The sequence below is a fragment of the Squalius cephalus genome, assembly GCF_949319135.1.
Source record: "Squalius cephalus genome assembly, chromosome: 9".
Classification (NCBI taxonomy): domain Eukaryota; kingdom Metazoa; phylum Chordata; class Actinopteri; order Cypriniformes; family Leuciscidae; genus Squalius; species Squalius cephalus.
Window position 1 is genome coordinate 37,774,499 of NC_137130.1, and position 11,298 is coordinate 37,785,796.

General features: G+C 38.0%; 2 protein-coding genes across 3 annotated transcripts in view; both read left to right on the top strand.

Moving 5' to 3' along the window:
- Window positions 1–11,298, top strand: part of marco (macrophage receptor with collagenous structure) — a 167,863-nt gene that overhangs the window by 70,569 nt on the left and 85,996 nt on the right. The window lies entirely within an intron of this gene.
- Window positions 7,153–11,278, top strand: LOC307164157 (G2/M phase-specific E3 ubiquitin-protein ligase-like). The gene is made up of 6 exons (XM_079880618.1): window positions 7,153–7,376; window positions 8,100–8,350; window positions 9,262–9,390; window positions 9,473–9,613; window positions 9,690–9,795; window positions 10,573–11,278. The coding sequence occupies exons 1-6, from the start codon at window positions 7,340–7,342 to the stop codon at window positions 10,788–10,790; spliced, it is 882 nt and encodes a 293-aa protein (XP_079736744.1). The 5' UTR covers window positions 7,153–7,339; the 3' UTR covers window positions 10,791–11,278.

Genomic DNA, 11,298 nt, shown 5'->3' on the forward strand with positions numbered 1-11,298 from the left:
GATAGATATCTTTAAAAAGAGCAGCTAGACCCCCACCTCTCTTAACAGCTCTGCAGACACTCATAAAAGTAAAGTTAGGAGGGGCTGCTTCATTGAGGACTGTTGCACTGCAGCTGTCTTCTAGCCAGGTTTCATTTAGAAACATAAAGTCCAGGTTGTTTGTGGTTATTAAGTCGTTGACTAGAAGTTATTTATTTTTAAAGGGGGGGTGAAATGCTCATTTTCACTCAATCTCCTGTTAATCTTGAGTACCTATAGAGTAGTATTGCATCCTTCTTATCTCCAAAAAGTCTTTAGTTTTATTATATTTATAAAATAAAGATAGGCTGTACCGAGTCTTTCCGGAAAAAAACGAGCTGCTGAAGGCGGGCCGTGTGGGCGGAGCTAAAGCTGTGCTAACGCGCCGAGCTAACAACACACAGAGACATTTGAAGCAGTTTTACTCACCGCCCGGTTCCAACGCACGACCGCAAACCTTTATCATTGTGACTGCTCGATCCTTAAGCATTAGACGATCTGCAAATCCGTCGATCTGGGCTTTGTTTATAAAACAATCATCGTCGAAATGCAGGGAACAAACAGTCTTGCACAACCTCCGTTGATGCTCTGGAAAAACAAACTCCATCCACTGGTCCCTTAACGCTGGGTTCTTTGGGAATCTGTGCAGGGTTGTCTTGCCCTGGCAACCAAAAACCCACTTCTTTGGTGACATTGACTTCCCTAAAGCCGAGCATAGCGCTTTGATGGGCGTACTGCTTTCGCTCTCTTGCTCTGGTCTACGGTTGCGCGCGCACCCACGTCCTTCCGGAGAAGTGCCCCCCCTTTTTAGCATTTCACCCCCCCTTTAAAGAAATAAAATATAAATCACTTTCTCTGTTCTCATTTCTCATCAATTCACATAAATGCAGAAAAACTATAAACTTAAGTAACCATCTTTTACATATTTTGTATAATTGAAAAACAGATAGAGGAAAAACGCCGACCTAAAATGGCGCAGTTACACAGTTCAGCACGTGCGAGCACATAGCACGTGTGTTAATGCTAATACTCAACTCGGCTAATACATTTCCACACAGAACATGACAAATCCAAATATAACACATACCTGGGACAAACACGACCAAAAGTTGGTTAATGTGCATCAACGTTGCTCAAAGTCTTGAATGAAATAAACAGAGATACTGAGTTCACAAGCAGGTTACACACACACACACACACACTAGGGCTGGACCCGAATATTCGAATAATCGTTCGGTGGGTTGGTATTTGATTTGAAAATTTAACATTCAAATATTTGGGGGGTTTTTTTGTTTTGTTTTTTTTTGTTTTTTTTTTGCACACCTGGGATCCCCCGCGAAACGGTTCTCATTCGCGCTTGAATAAGGCCGGCTACTCACTGGCTGCGTGGCGTGTCTGTTTTTTTTCGGCTCCCATGTTAACAGGTTGGAGTTTGCACACTGCCTGCGTGAAACACGCGTCTCAGGCGCGGCTCGAGCCACGCGGAAAACGCGTGCATGCTAGAAATAGAACCGACGCCTAAGTTTTCCAGCAATAGGAGTGTTTTCTTTATTTAAATTTCGTTTTTCTTTATTTAAATTTCGTTTTTCTTTATTTAAATTTCGTTTTTTCTTTATTTAAATTCGGTTTTTCTTTATTTAAATTTTTTTTTTTTTTTTTTTAAATCTAGCCTTGACTGTATCAGTATTTTGTTAGTCAGAAAAATATTAGACTTCCTCAAAAGTATTGCTTAATTTAACAGACCTGTGTGTGTGCGTTTTATATCACTAGTGCAGTGTAAAAAAAAAAAAAAAAAATAGATAAATAAATGTGATAAATAAATAAATAAATGTGATAATAGGAAAATAAAGAAAGAAATAAACGACTTGATAAAATAAATATGATTCATTTTTAATCAAATTCATTTTTGTTTTATTTTTTCCACTTAATGTATTATTTTCTGCTGTTATACATTTTTACATTTTTAAAAAATCGTTTTAACTTTTATTTATTCGTTAATTATTTATTTATTTCTTTTTATATTTTTATATTTATTCTTACATTTATTGTTTATATTTATTTATTTATGCATTCATTTATTTATAGATTTATTTATTGATTGATTCATTTATTTTTACATTTATTTATTTATTGATTCATTTATTTTTACATTTCTTTGTGTAACATGGAAATGAGGAAGGCGGTCCTTGTGTAGCTTCAGTGCATCATTGGTTGAGAGCGGTTGAGAGCTCACGAATAGAATCGTCAGGCTTAGCTAATAGAGAGGAGATTTTTCAAAAAAAAAAAAAAAAAAAGGCGGCAAGAAATAATTCGTTGTCCAGTTTGCTACGGGATGTGGCAGATCAGCTGGAGAGTTGTAAGTAATTTTCACCTAATCACATTATGCCGAAATATTTTGTAGCGTCAACTATTTTTCTAGAAATAATAACACGAAGCTGAAACTACTTATGTGATCCCTCTCAGCATCGTCGTTATCCCTCTCAGTATCGTCGCCGTCATCGAGTGTGGAACCGTCGGCGTCGACGTCAGACGCTGGGTTTATGACACCCAGACACCCAGTGGATGGTTGGTTTTCTAGTCTAATGACTGTTCTGTAATAAATGACTAGATCTTCACTCTAAATGACTGAAATGGTTGCATTTCTCAACCACCGATGGCTATGAAAATCGGAACAATCCAGGGCCGCGTTTCCCTATTATAGGTCCACGGCTAGGCCTTTTGGGAAACGCGGCCCTGGATTTTTCGGTTCTATGATTGTCAATGTCAACTGGGTAAAAATAAAAATGAAATCCAGACACAGTATCTTACTGATAAGGTTATAAGTAAGGGTTAATGCCCGACGAGGTGTCCATTGTCAGGTATTAATGGACGACGGCGAGGCGTGAACGATTGCCTCCGCCAAGTCCAAAGTCCATTAATACCTGACAATGGACACCTTGAATAACCCGCTTATACCATGGTCACTTGCCAAATAACACATTTTTAAAAAATTAGTTTATATTTTAATTAGTTTTACAATCAAAATCTAAAGTTTTTACAAACAATAACTTGGTTTCGGAGATATTTAGGCTATAGTCCGCTCAGCTCGTAGAACCCTTCAGTGGTTACTCACAGCTGATGTAGCCAGCGCATTTATTTATTCATTTCGAACGGTAAACAGTCAGTTTCACCCATAGACAGTATATAAAGGTTTCACCAGAGCTCCTTTACTAGGTGTCCTCTATCACTTTTTAATGGACACCCTGCAGCCAATCAGAATCGAGTATTCACCAAGACATGGTATAAAGAGGTTATAAATAACTCTGTAAATGAGTTATGTTACAGTACATACCTGCAAAATAAACGTTTAATGCTCAAATGTTTGTAGTAAGTTACTTGGAGGATCATAAAATTGTCATAGAAAATGAATAATAAAATATAGGAATTAGTGGTTATTGTTCAGTATTTGTTTTTTTATTTTTGCCAGCTAAAAGCAAGAAATAAGAAAAATAAAACATGTCAATTTGACAAAGGTCAGACATTTTTGTTTTATTGCACTTCTGTTACTATTGTCCCCTTCACTTAAAAATGATGGCTGATTTGTTTACTTTCCTACACGTTCTAGCTGAAGTTGCAAGACTATTTACACCTTACAACAGAGGAAGAGGATTTGCAAGACGAACAAGCTTGCCTGGAATAAGTCGAGCAGTGTCCTGCAGCTTTACACATAACTTTTGCTGTCTTGATGACAAAAATGCAGAATTAGTACCCAGTCGCTGTGCAAAAGACAGTTTGTTCTCTGCTGGGTTAGGGGAGAAACGTGTCACCTTTCGAGGTATGTAAAAAGCAGCTTATTGGAATGTTATTGTTTAAAAGCAAGGTTTTCTTGAACACATTTGGATTATTAATTAACTGTTGTCTTCTATAGTAGAACACAATAATATGGTTCTCAGTGGTGCCCCAACACTGTTGGTTGCAAATATTCTTTAAAAAACATTCCTTTTAAAAAAACAGTACGGTCTGTCAGTAGTCATTTTAAATAAAATTTTAACAGAAGTTGTCTGGAGCTTTCAAAACTGAACTGAACTGTATGTCAAAAAATAAGTGATAACTGTCAGATTTGTCCCAATATCTTACATTTTATCTTTTTATTATTATTTTTATTAAATGGTGCCATGCAGATCCCAAGAAATTTAAGGATGTCATCTTGGAGGCTTATCCAAAACTCAGACAAGGTGGTGGGTTTGAGTTATTAAAAATATCTGGGAACACAAGGAGCCGTTATCTCAGCCTGATACCCTGTCCAAATGAGGGATACAATGTTAAATATTTGAAAGATCCTCAAAACCAAATTGGTCATGCAACCATTTTCAAGTTGAACCAGTAAGTTACATACTTTCAAACAGGGAATGTTTTAACATTTACATTAAACATGAATGACATGTTATTTTGTTGTGATGTTTTCTTGCAGGCGAGTCTTCCTAGCAGAGATGAGTTGATTGGACCACCTCAGAAATGCGTTGTGTGTGGAGACGAATTTTCCTTTGCAGCTATCAAGTCTCACAGTGATGAGTGCGAGAGGTATTTGAGGTTTTATTTTTTAAATGTGGAGTCTCTTATGGAAATGTTTATTTATCATTGTTTTGGGTTTACAGGACAGAACTATTATCTATTGAATGATAGTAGACTTTGTCAGTTTGAACCAGTCAATGTATATATAAACCCTCCTAGTTACTAAAATGTCATTATTATTATTATTATTATTATTATTATTGTTGTTGTTGTTTTTAAACCATTTAAAGGCTAAATTCACCCAAAAATGAAAGTTATATTAATTACTTGTCCTCATGTCTTACCAAACCCATAAGTTTTTCATTCATCTTCACAACACAAATGAAGATAAAACCCTCCATTAGACAGAATAGTGTCCATTGAGAACTCATATTTCATTAAAAAGATCTAATTTGTGTTCTGGAACAACATGAGAGGGATGAATTGATGACAGAGTTTCCATTTTTGCATGAACTATCCCTTTAAACAGTCCCTTTTCTGAAGGTCAGTGGAGGTCAGTGTTGAGGTAGTGAGTGAGAGAGCTACAGAAAGGGCCACTTCAAGCAGCACTGAAAGTACAGTTGTGAGGCAGGAAAGAAATGATGTAAATCCCAGCACCAGTTACTGCACAATGCAAGATCAGGAAAGCATGACAGTTTCACAGCTCATCACAATAGATGAAGAGAGCTTGATGGTTTGTATAGTTGACTTGCACAATATATCTTTGAATTATGCATTCATTTATTTTTAGATTTATTTATTTCCACAATTAATAAATTAAGCAGAGAAATACAGGTATAGAACAAAAAGCAAATCTCATAATGTTCATTTGAAAACACAACATGTGCCTACGGTCTTCAAAGATTACGGGTCATGTTTTTTGGGGTTTTTTTTCTTTTCTTTACCCGATCATATGCCTGTTAATGTTTGTTTCTGTGGATAATGTCTCTGGTTTTAGATTGGAAATTTGAGCCAGATGCAACAGAGGCCTCAAAGAAGTACAGAGAAAACCTTTTGAAGACACATGAAAGGGGAAAGGAGCTCAGTTTCCAGATGGACATGAGAGACAGTCCTGAAGACAGGGAGAGAGCAATCTTGACTTTCTACAAGATGGCAAAAGTAGAATGGGCTTGTCCTTTAAAATGTACACTACATGGTAGGTAAAGGAAATCCTATAATACAGGGGTGTCCAGCCCAGCTCCTGAAGGGCCACTGTCCTGCAGAGTTAAAGCAGGGCTCAGTAGTTCCGGGATTTCTTCGCTGTATTCTCGCTTTTTGCTCGCAGGTTTCTCTCTATAGCTCCCCCCACAGCTTCGGAATAGATATTTGACAACACTGACTACGTTTACATGCAGCCAATAACCCGTTCAAAACCGGGATATTAGCAATAACCCGGTCGCGCACGGCCATGTAAACACCGGCAAAAACCCGGATATGCTCATATCCCGGTTTTTAAAAACCCGGATATTATACCTGGGGTACCCCTTTTCTAACCCGAATATGTGGTCATGTAAACGCGTATCGGCATATCCCCATCAAAAGGAACATTGATTTGTGTTCTGCGCATGTTCTATTCGCAAGGAATCTTGGTCTTTTGAGTAGAGACGGCGCATACAGAAACCCGCGTGCAGTATACCGGAAGTAAACAAGAAGTAGAGGTAAACATGGCGAGACGCAGCACAGCACCACACTTTTGGAGCGAGGAGGAAAGCGCAAACAAAGGCGATCGCTATCTGCCCCGAACTATTCATTATCCGCGTGCTGCTGCTGTTGTTGTTGTCTTTGGATACAGGAAGAAGAATCGGAAATGACGCATATTGCGTCTTAAGGTTGTCCGTACGTCCAGACGCTAACCGTGCGTCGCCGTTTACATCGGGATATTACCAATTGATTACAAGTTCCATGTATACAGGAGTAACTCTCTCTGCTCACGCATGTAAACGGGTTATTCCGAATGTTTCAGAAACTCGAATAGTGACCTTAACCCGACCATAACCCGGTTATTGGCTGCATGTAAACGTAGTCAGTGTTGTAAAAACTCGTTGGCAATTCTCAGACACCAGCGGATCAACAACATCAAAGCAGATGGGACATTCTTTAAAACTTCTTCTTCATTCGGGTTCGAACAGCGTGAGGGAGCGCAATAATGACAGCATTTTAGCAGATTTCTTTTGGCCGTAAAGCAATTGTTTACATCGCGAGACCTGATATCACGCAATGCTTCCTGATGCGGCGGCCAGCCGGCTCAAAGTTGCAAGTGCGGATTTTCCGCTCACGGGCACCAGGGGGGTGCGAAACGACCACCATTCAACCCGAAATAAGTAATAAGTAATATAACCATTCCAATGACCCCGAAGCTGTTCAGTTGAGGTAAAAAAGTTACTTAGTTCACCTTTAACCCGCTGTTCTGCACATTTTGTATGTCTCTCTTATCTGACACACTCAAATCAGTTCATGGAGTTTCTCCTAACGAGCTGATGATCTGGGATATTCGTTTCTCTAAATACCACGTGTAAATGTGGCCTTAACCTCCAACTAGCTCCAACAGACTTGCCTTGAAGTTTTTAGTGAGTCTAATGGTCTTAATTAGTTGGATCAGGTGTGGTTAATCAGGGTCGGAGCTAAACTCTGCAGGACAGTGGCCCTCCACAAGCAGGATTGGACACCCCTGCTATAATGTGATACAGTTCTGAATCTGATTTTTGCTTGCATTAATGTCCTGTTATACCTTTGCCTTTAAGGGGATCCTGCAATTGGAGACGGTGTGACTCGTCATGTTTTCGCAACCATCATGTCAAAACTCCAGCATGGTTTTGAACTACAACTTGGTTAGTGACCTATACAATACATGTTCTGTCTTTTTCTGTTTTCTTAGGATAACTTTGAAAGAAGTTTGCAGCAATTTGTTGGCATCAACAGTTAATTACTTGCCATTACTTAGGGTTGATGCATTAAAGGAGACATATCATGCTTTTAAATCGTTCCTTTTTACATATAAATCATACATTTGTGGTCTATATAAAGCGGAACTGCAATGCTTGGGTCTGAATATTGGGTCCTCATTATTATTATTATAGCTCCACAGGCCCCTTTTCTACCCCTTTTCTGATGTGCGTCTCAGGTCAACTCGTTTTGGTGCGGTCTTTTTAAATGCAAATGAGACACTTCATACCCCGCCCCCTCTCCAGGTTGCAGAGGTGGCACTCGGTTCAACTCCACCCCGTTCGGCCATTTTTGTAGTTTGACCTGAAGAGACTAATTTCAAATTTTCTATACTTCTAAACACTAAAAATATACAACAAAATGCATTTAAGGGCTAAAAAAGGGCTAAAAAAGTGGATTTAGCATGATATGTCCCCTTTAAGGTTTCTGCATTTTGTATTATTGTGATAGGTGTTTTGTGTAGCAACAACGTTTAGTTCACGAGTTATTGAACGCGGAAGTCCGCGAATGTGCGAATATAAAACCAACTTTACCTAAGTTTCAAGCTGATATTTATTATTGTAATGCATGCCGGATTGTAACATGTTGCTTGGCTTTATTTCTTTAAGTGCCCGGAGGAACACTTCTTTTTGAAGGTGAAAAGGATCACTTGATTCCCTCAACATCACAGAGTCTTCTGGATAGTGACTTCTTTGTGGTGGCTGGCCGTATAATCGGACACTCATTCCTGCATGGTGGTCCATGCTTAACTGGTTTAAGCCCAGCAATAATCCACGTGCTTTTTGGTGGACCCCCTGAAACTGCCACAATAGATATACTGGACTGTGTGGACACTGATGTCCGTCAAGTAATAGAGATGGTTAGTTAATCTTTACTCTTATTCATTTTCATTAAATATATTAGCTGGGAATAAAAAACGTACTTACACAAAAACAAATACACTATGCAGCCAAAAAAAAATTGTTGTTTAGATTTTATTAGGCAAATACTTCGGAGACTATGATTGGATCATTATTGCAGTGATTATTATGTTTCTAGCATGTTATATGTTTGGCTGCAGTTCTTCTAACCCTAATTGATGGAGTGTGCAGCTTTTCATTTCTTAAACAACCATGTAGGAAGAAACATCATGGCCATATTCCAGGATGACAAAGTCCAGATTCAACAGGCTCAAATTGTGAAAGAATGGACTATTAGGAGGAATAATTTTCACACGTGAATTGGCACCTCTGAGTCCTGACATTAAAGGAACACTTCGACTTTTTGGGACTTTAGCTTATTCACCGTATTCCCCAGAGTTAGATAAGTCCATACATACCTTTTACATCTCCATGCATGCTGTAAGTCTGTTTGACCACCCACCGCTAGCCTAGCTTAGCACAAAGACTGGATGTAAATGGCTACAGCTAGCATACTAATCCCAATAAGTGACAAAATAACGCCAACATTTTCCTATTTACATGTTGTGACTTGTATAGTCACAGTGTGTACAAATAACAAGGTCATATGAGACACAGCCATTTTTTAAACGTTTAAATGCTGGACTTATCTAACTCTGGGGGATACAGTGAATAAGCTAAAGTCCCAAAAAGTCGAAGTGTTCCTTTAACCTCAGTGAAAGTCTTTTGGATGTGCTGGAGACTTTACAGAGTGCTCACCTCTTGCGTTGTCAATACAAGATTGACACTTCAAGTATTTGCCTATTAAAATTCAAACTTTGACACTTTTTTTTTGGCCTGGCAATGTATATAATTATTATTTTATGACCAGTTGGAAGACACAGGTGAATTATCAGAGGAGGAAAAGAGGGCTATTACAGACCTTGCCGTGTCCTGGGATTTGCCTGCTGTGACATCAGAGAACAGAAGATGGCTGCTTGAGAAACTGCTCATTCATGCAGTGAGTATGCACTATTGGTTGGAATACTCTTAAAATGTAGAAATGTAATGTATGTTTCCAATCCAAATTAAATTATGTGAAGGTCCTTGAAAGAACTTCCAAGCAAGTAAAGCAGCTTCGGCGGGGTTTGAAGGAAACATTGATCTGGCCTTTGCTTACTGAGAGGAAAGACACTATTCCTCTTCTCTTTCCTAGGACTTGTGATACAGTGTACACCCCACTGGTAAGATATGGACCATTTATGTAATTTTGTTGAGCTCTACAATTCTTAAGTAATGCTAATTTTGTCAATGTGTCAGATGGTTTTAGAGAGGATATTTTGGCCAACACATGATGAAGACAGCGAGGCTTCTCTTGAAGACACATGTAGGCTCACCGGATTCCTTCGCACCTTCATTGGAAATGGTAATTATATGAGAAATCAACTGATTTTTTTTGCTTTAGATGCTGGATTTTTTTTAATTATTTTGTTTTTTGAGGTGCATTCATGTTAATAGGGCTGTCACTAACGATTATTTTGGTATTCGAGTAGTCGGTTCATTATTCCGACGATTAATTGAGCAATCGGATTTATTTTTTGGTGATTAATAAAAATAGCACACATTTGTAAGTGAGCAACAGCCTTGACTTAGAATATATATCTAGTTACTTCCTACCTACTGCAACTTGACAGACAGACAGACAGACAGACAGACAGACAGAATCACACAAAATCACACAACACACAAACACACTGCACAGGTCAAATAGACCTATATTCAGTCTGTCCAATGGTTGATACAACACAGTATCCCACCGGTCACAATTGTGACCGATCATATAACACACTTTTTCACACACTTTTCCATGAAAATTTCTAAAAAGTATGATTGATTGTTTCAAAGGGATACTAATACTAATGACACATGATTTGGATATTTTTGTGTCTGGGAAAAATTTGGGATTAAATTGGTTAATATTGACTTAGAACATTTAATCAAATGTCCACTTAATTTTGTATATTTGGACATTTAGAAATGCTACAGCCACTGTAATTTCTTGAACAAGAACATGCTGAGTGAGGGTTAACTTATTTTGAAATCACAATGAGCAGTTAGCATATTTTTAATTAACATTTAAATCCAATATGTAAATCTGTGATGCTACAAATGCCTTTTTCTTTTCTTTTTCTTTTTAATGCAGCTTCTTGTAATATCTTACGGTTTCTAATGAAATTCTGGACTGGATGGGATGTGCTGCCCAGAAGCCTAGACGTCGAGGTGGTGGATGGAAACCTACCCAAGTCTTCCACATGCTATCAAACTCTCAAGCTTCCTAGTCATTACAAGGACTACGTTTCCTTTGAGAGAGATATTTTAGCTGCTATCTGGAGCTCAGATTATGGATTTGGAATGGTCTAAGTTATAATATCAGATGCCATTTTTCAAAATGTTTCATGTCTAAATCGGATATTTAGTCAGAGAATCTCAAACATGTTTGGTATGCTGCAATGTTCAGAGCTTTGGCTATGTCATAACATTTGTTATTAAATGTAAGAATTTATTTGCTTGGATGTACTAAAAAGATACTGTTCTAGAAATTCTAGCTATACTAAATGGTTTGGAAATATGGAAGAATATTCATTGGTTGCGAGAGTTCATTCATATTAACTGCCACTGTTAAAATGTCCCACTTTTTCTTCCTGGAAATCCAGTCTGTGAATCTTGTAAGCAATTTTTACATGTATTCAGACCTTTGTTGTCAAATTTATACTAAACTAAGCTTTGGTCAAATAAGTTATTTGAAATATTTATTGACCTTGGTACATTACAAATATTGTGTGGCTGTTCAAAGTCATTACACAAGTTCAATAAAAATGTTTGGTCGTCCATGCATGGTTCTGCATTACTGAGATCAGAACTAGTGAAA

What these genes read in the sequence shown, in the direction of transcription:
- LOC307164157 (XM_079880618.1), top strand. Translation starts at nt 7,340, where the DNA reads ATGTCAAAACTCCAGCATGGTTTTGAACTACAACTTG. An exon ending in AGAAACTGCTCATTCATGCA is followed by an intron (nt 9,391 to 9,472) that starts GTGAGTATGCAC and finishes AATTATGTGAAG; the next exon opens with GTCCTTGAAAGAACTTCCAA. An exon ending in TCGCACCTTCATTGGAAATG is followed by an intron (nt 9,796 to 10,572) that starts GTAATTATATGA and finishes TTTTTAATGCAG; the next exon opens with CTTCTTGTAATATCTTACGG.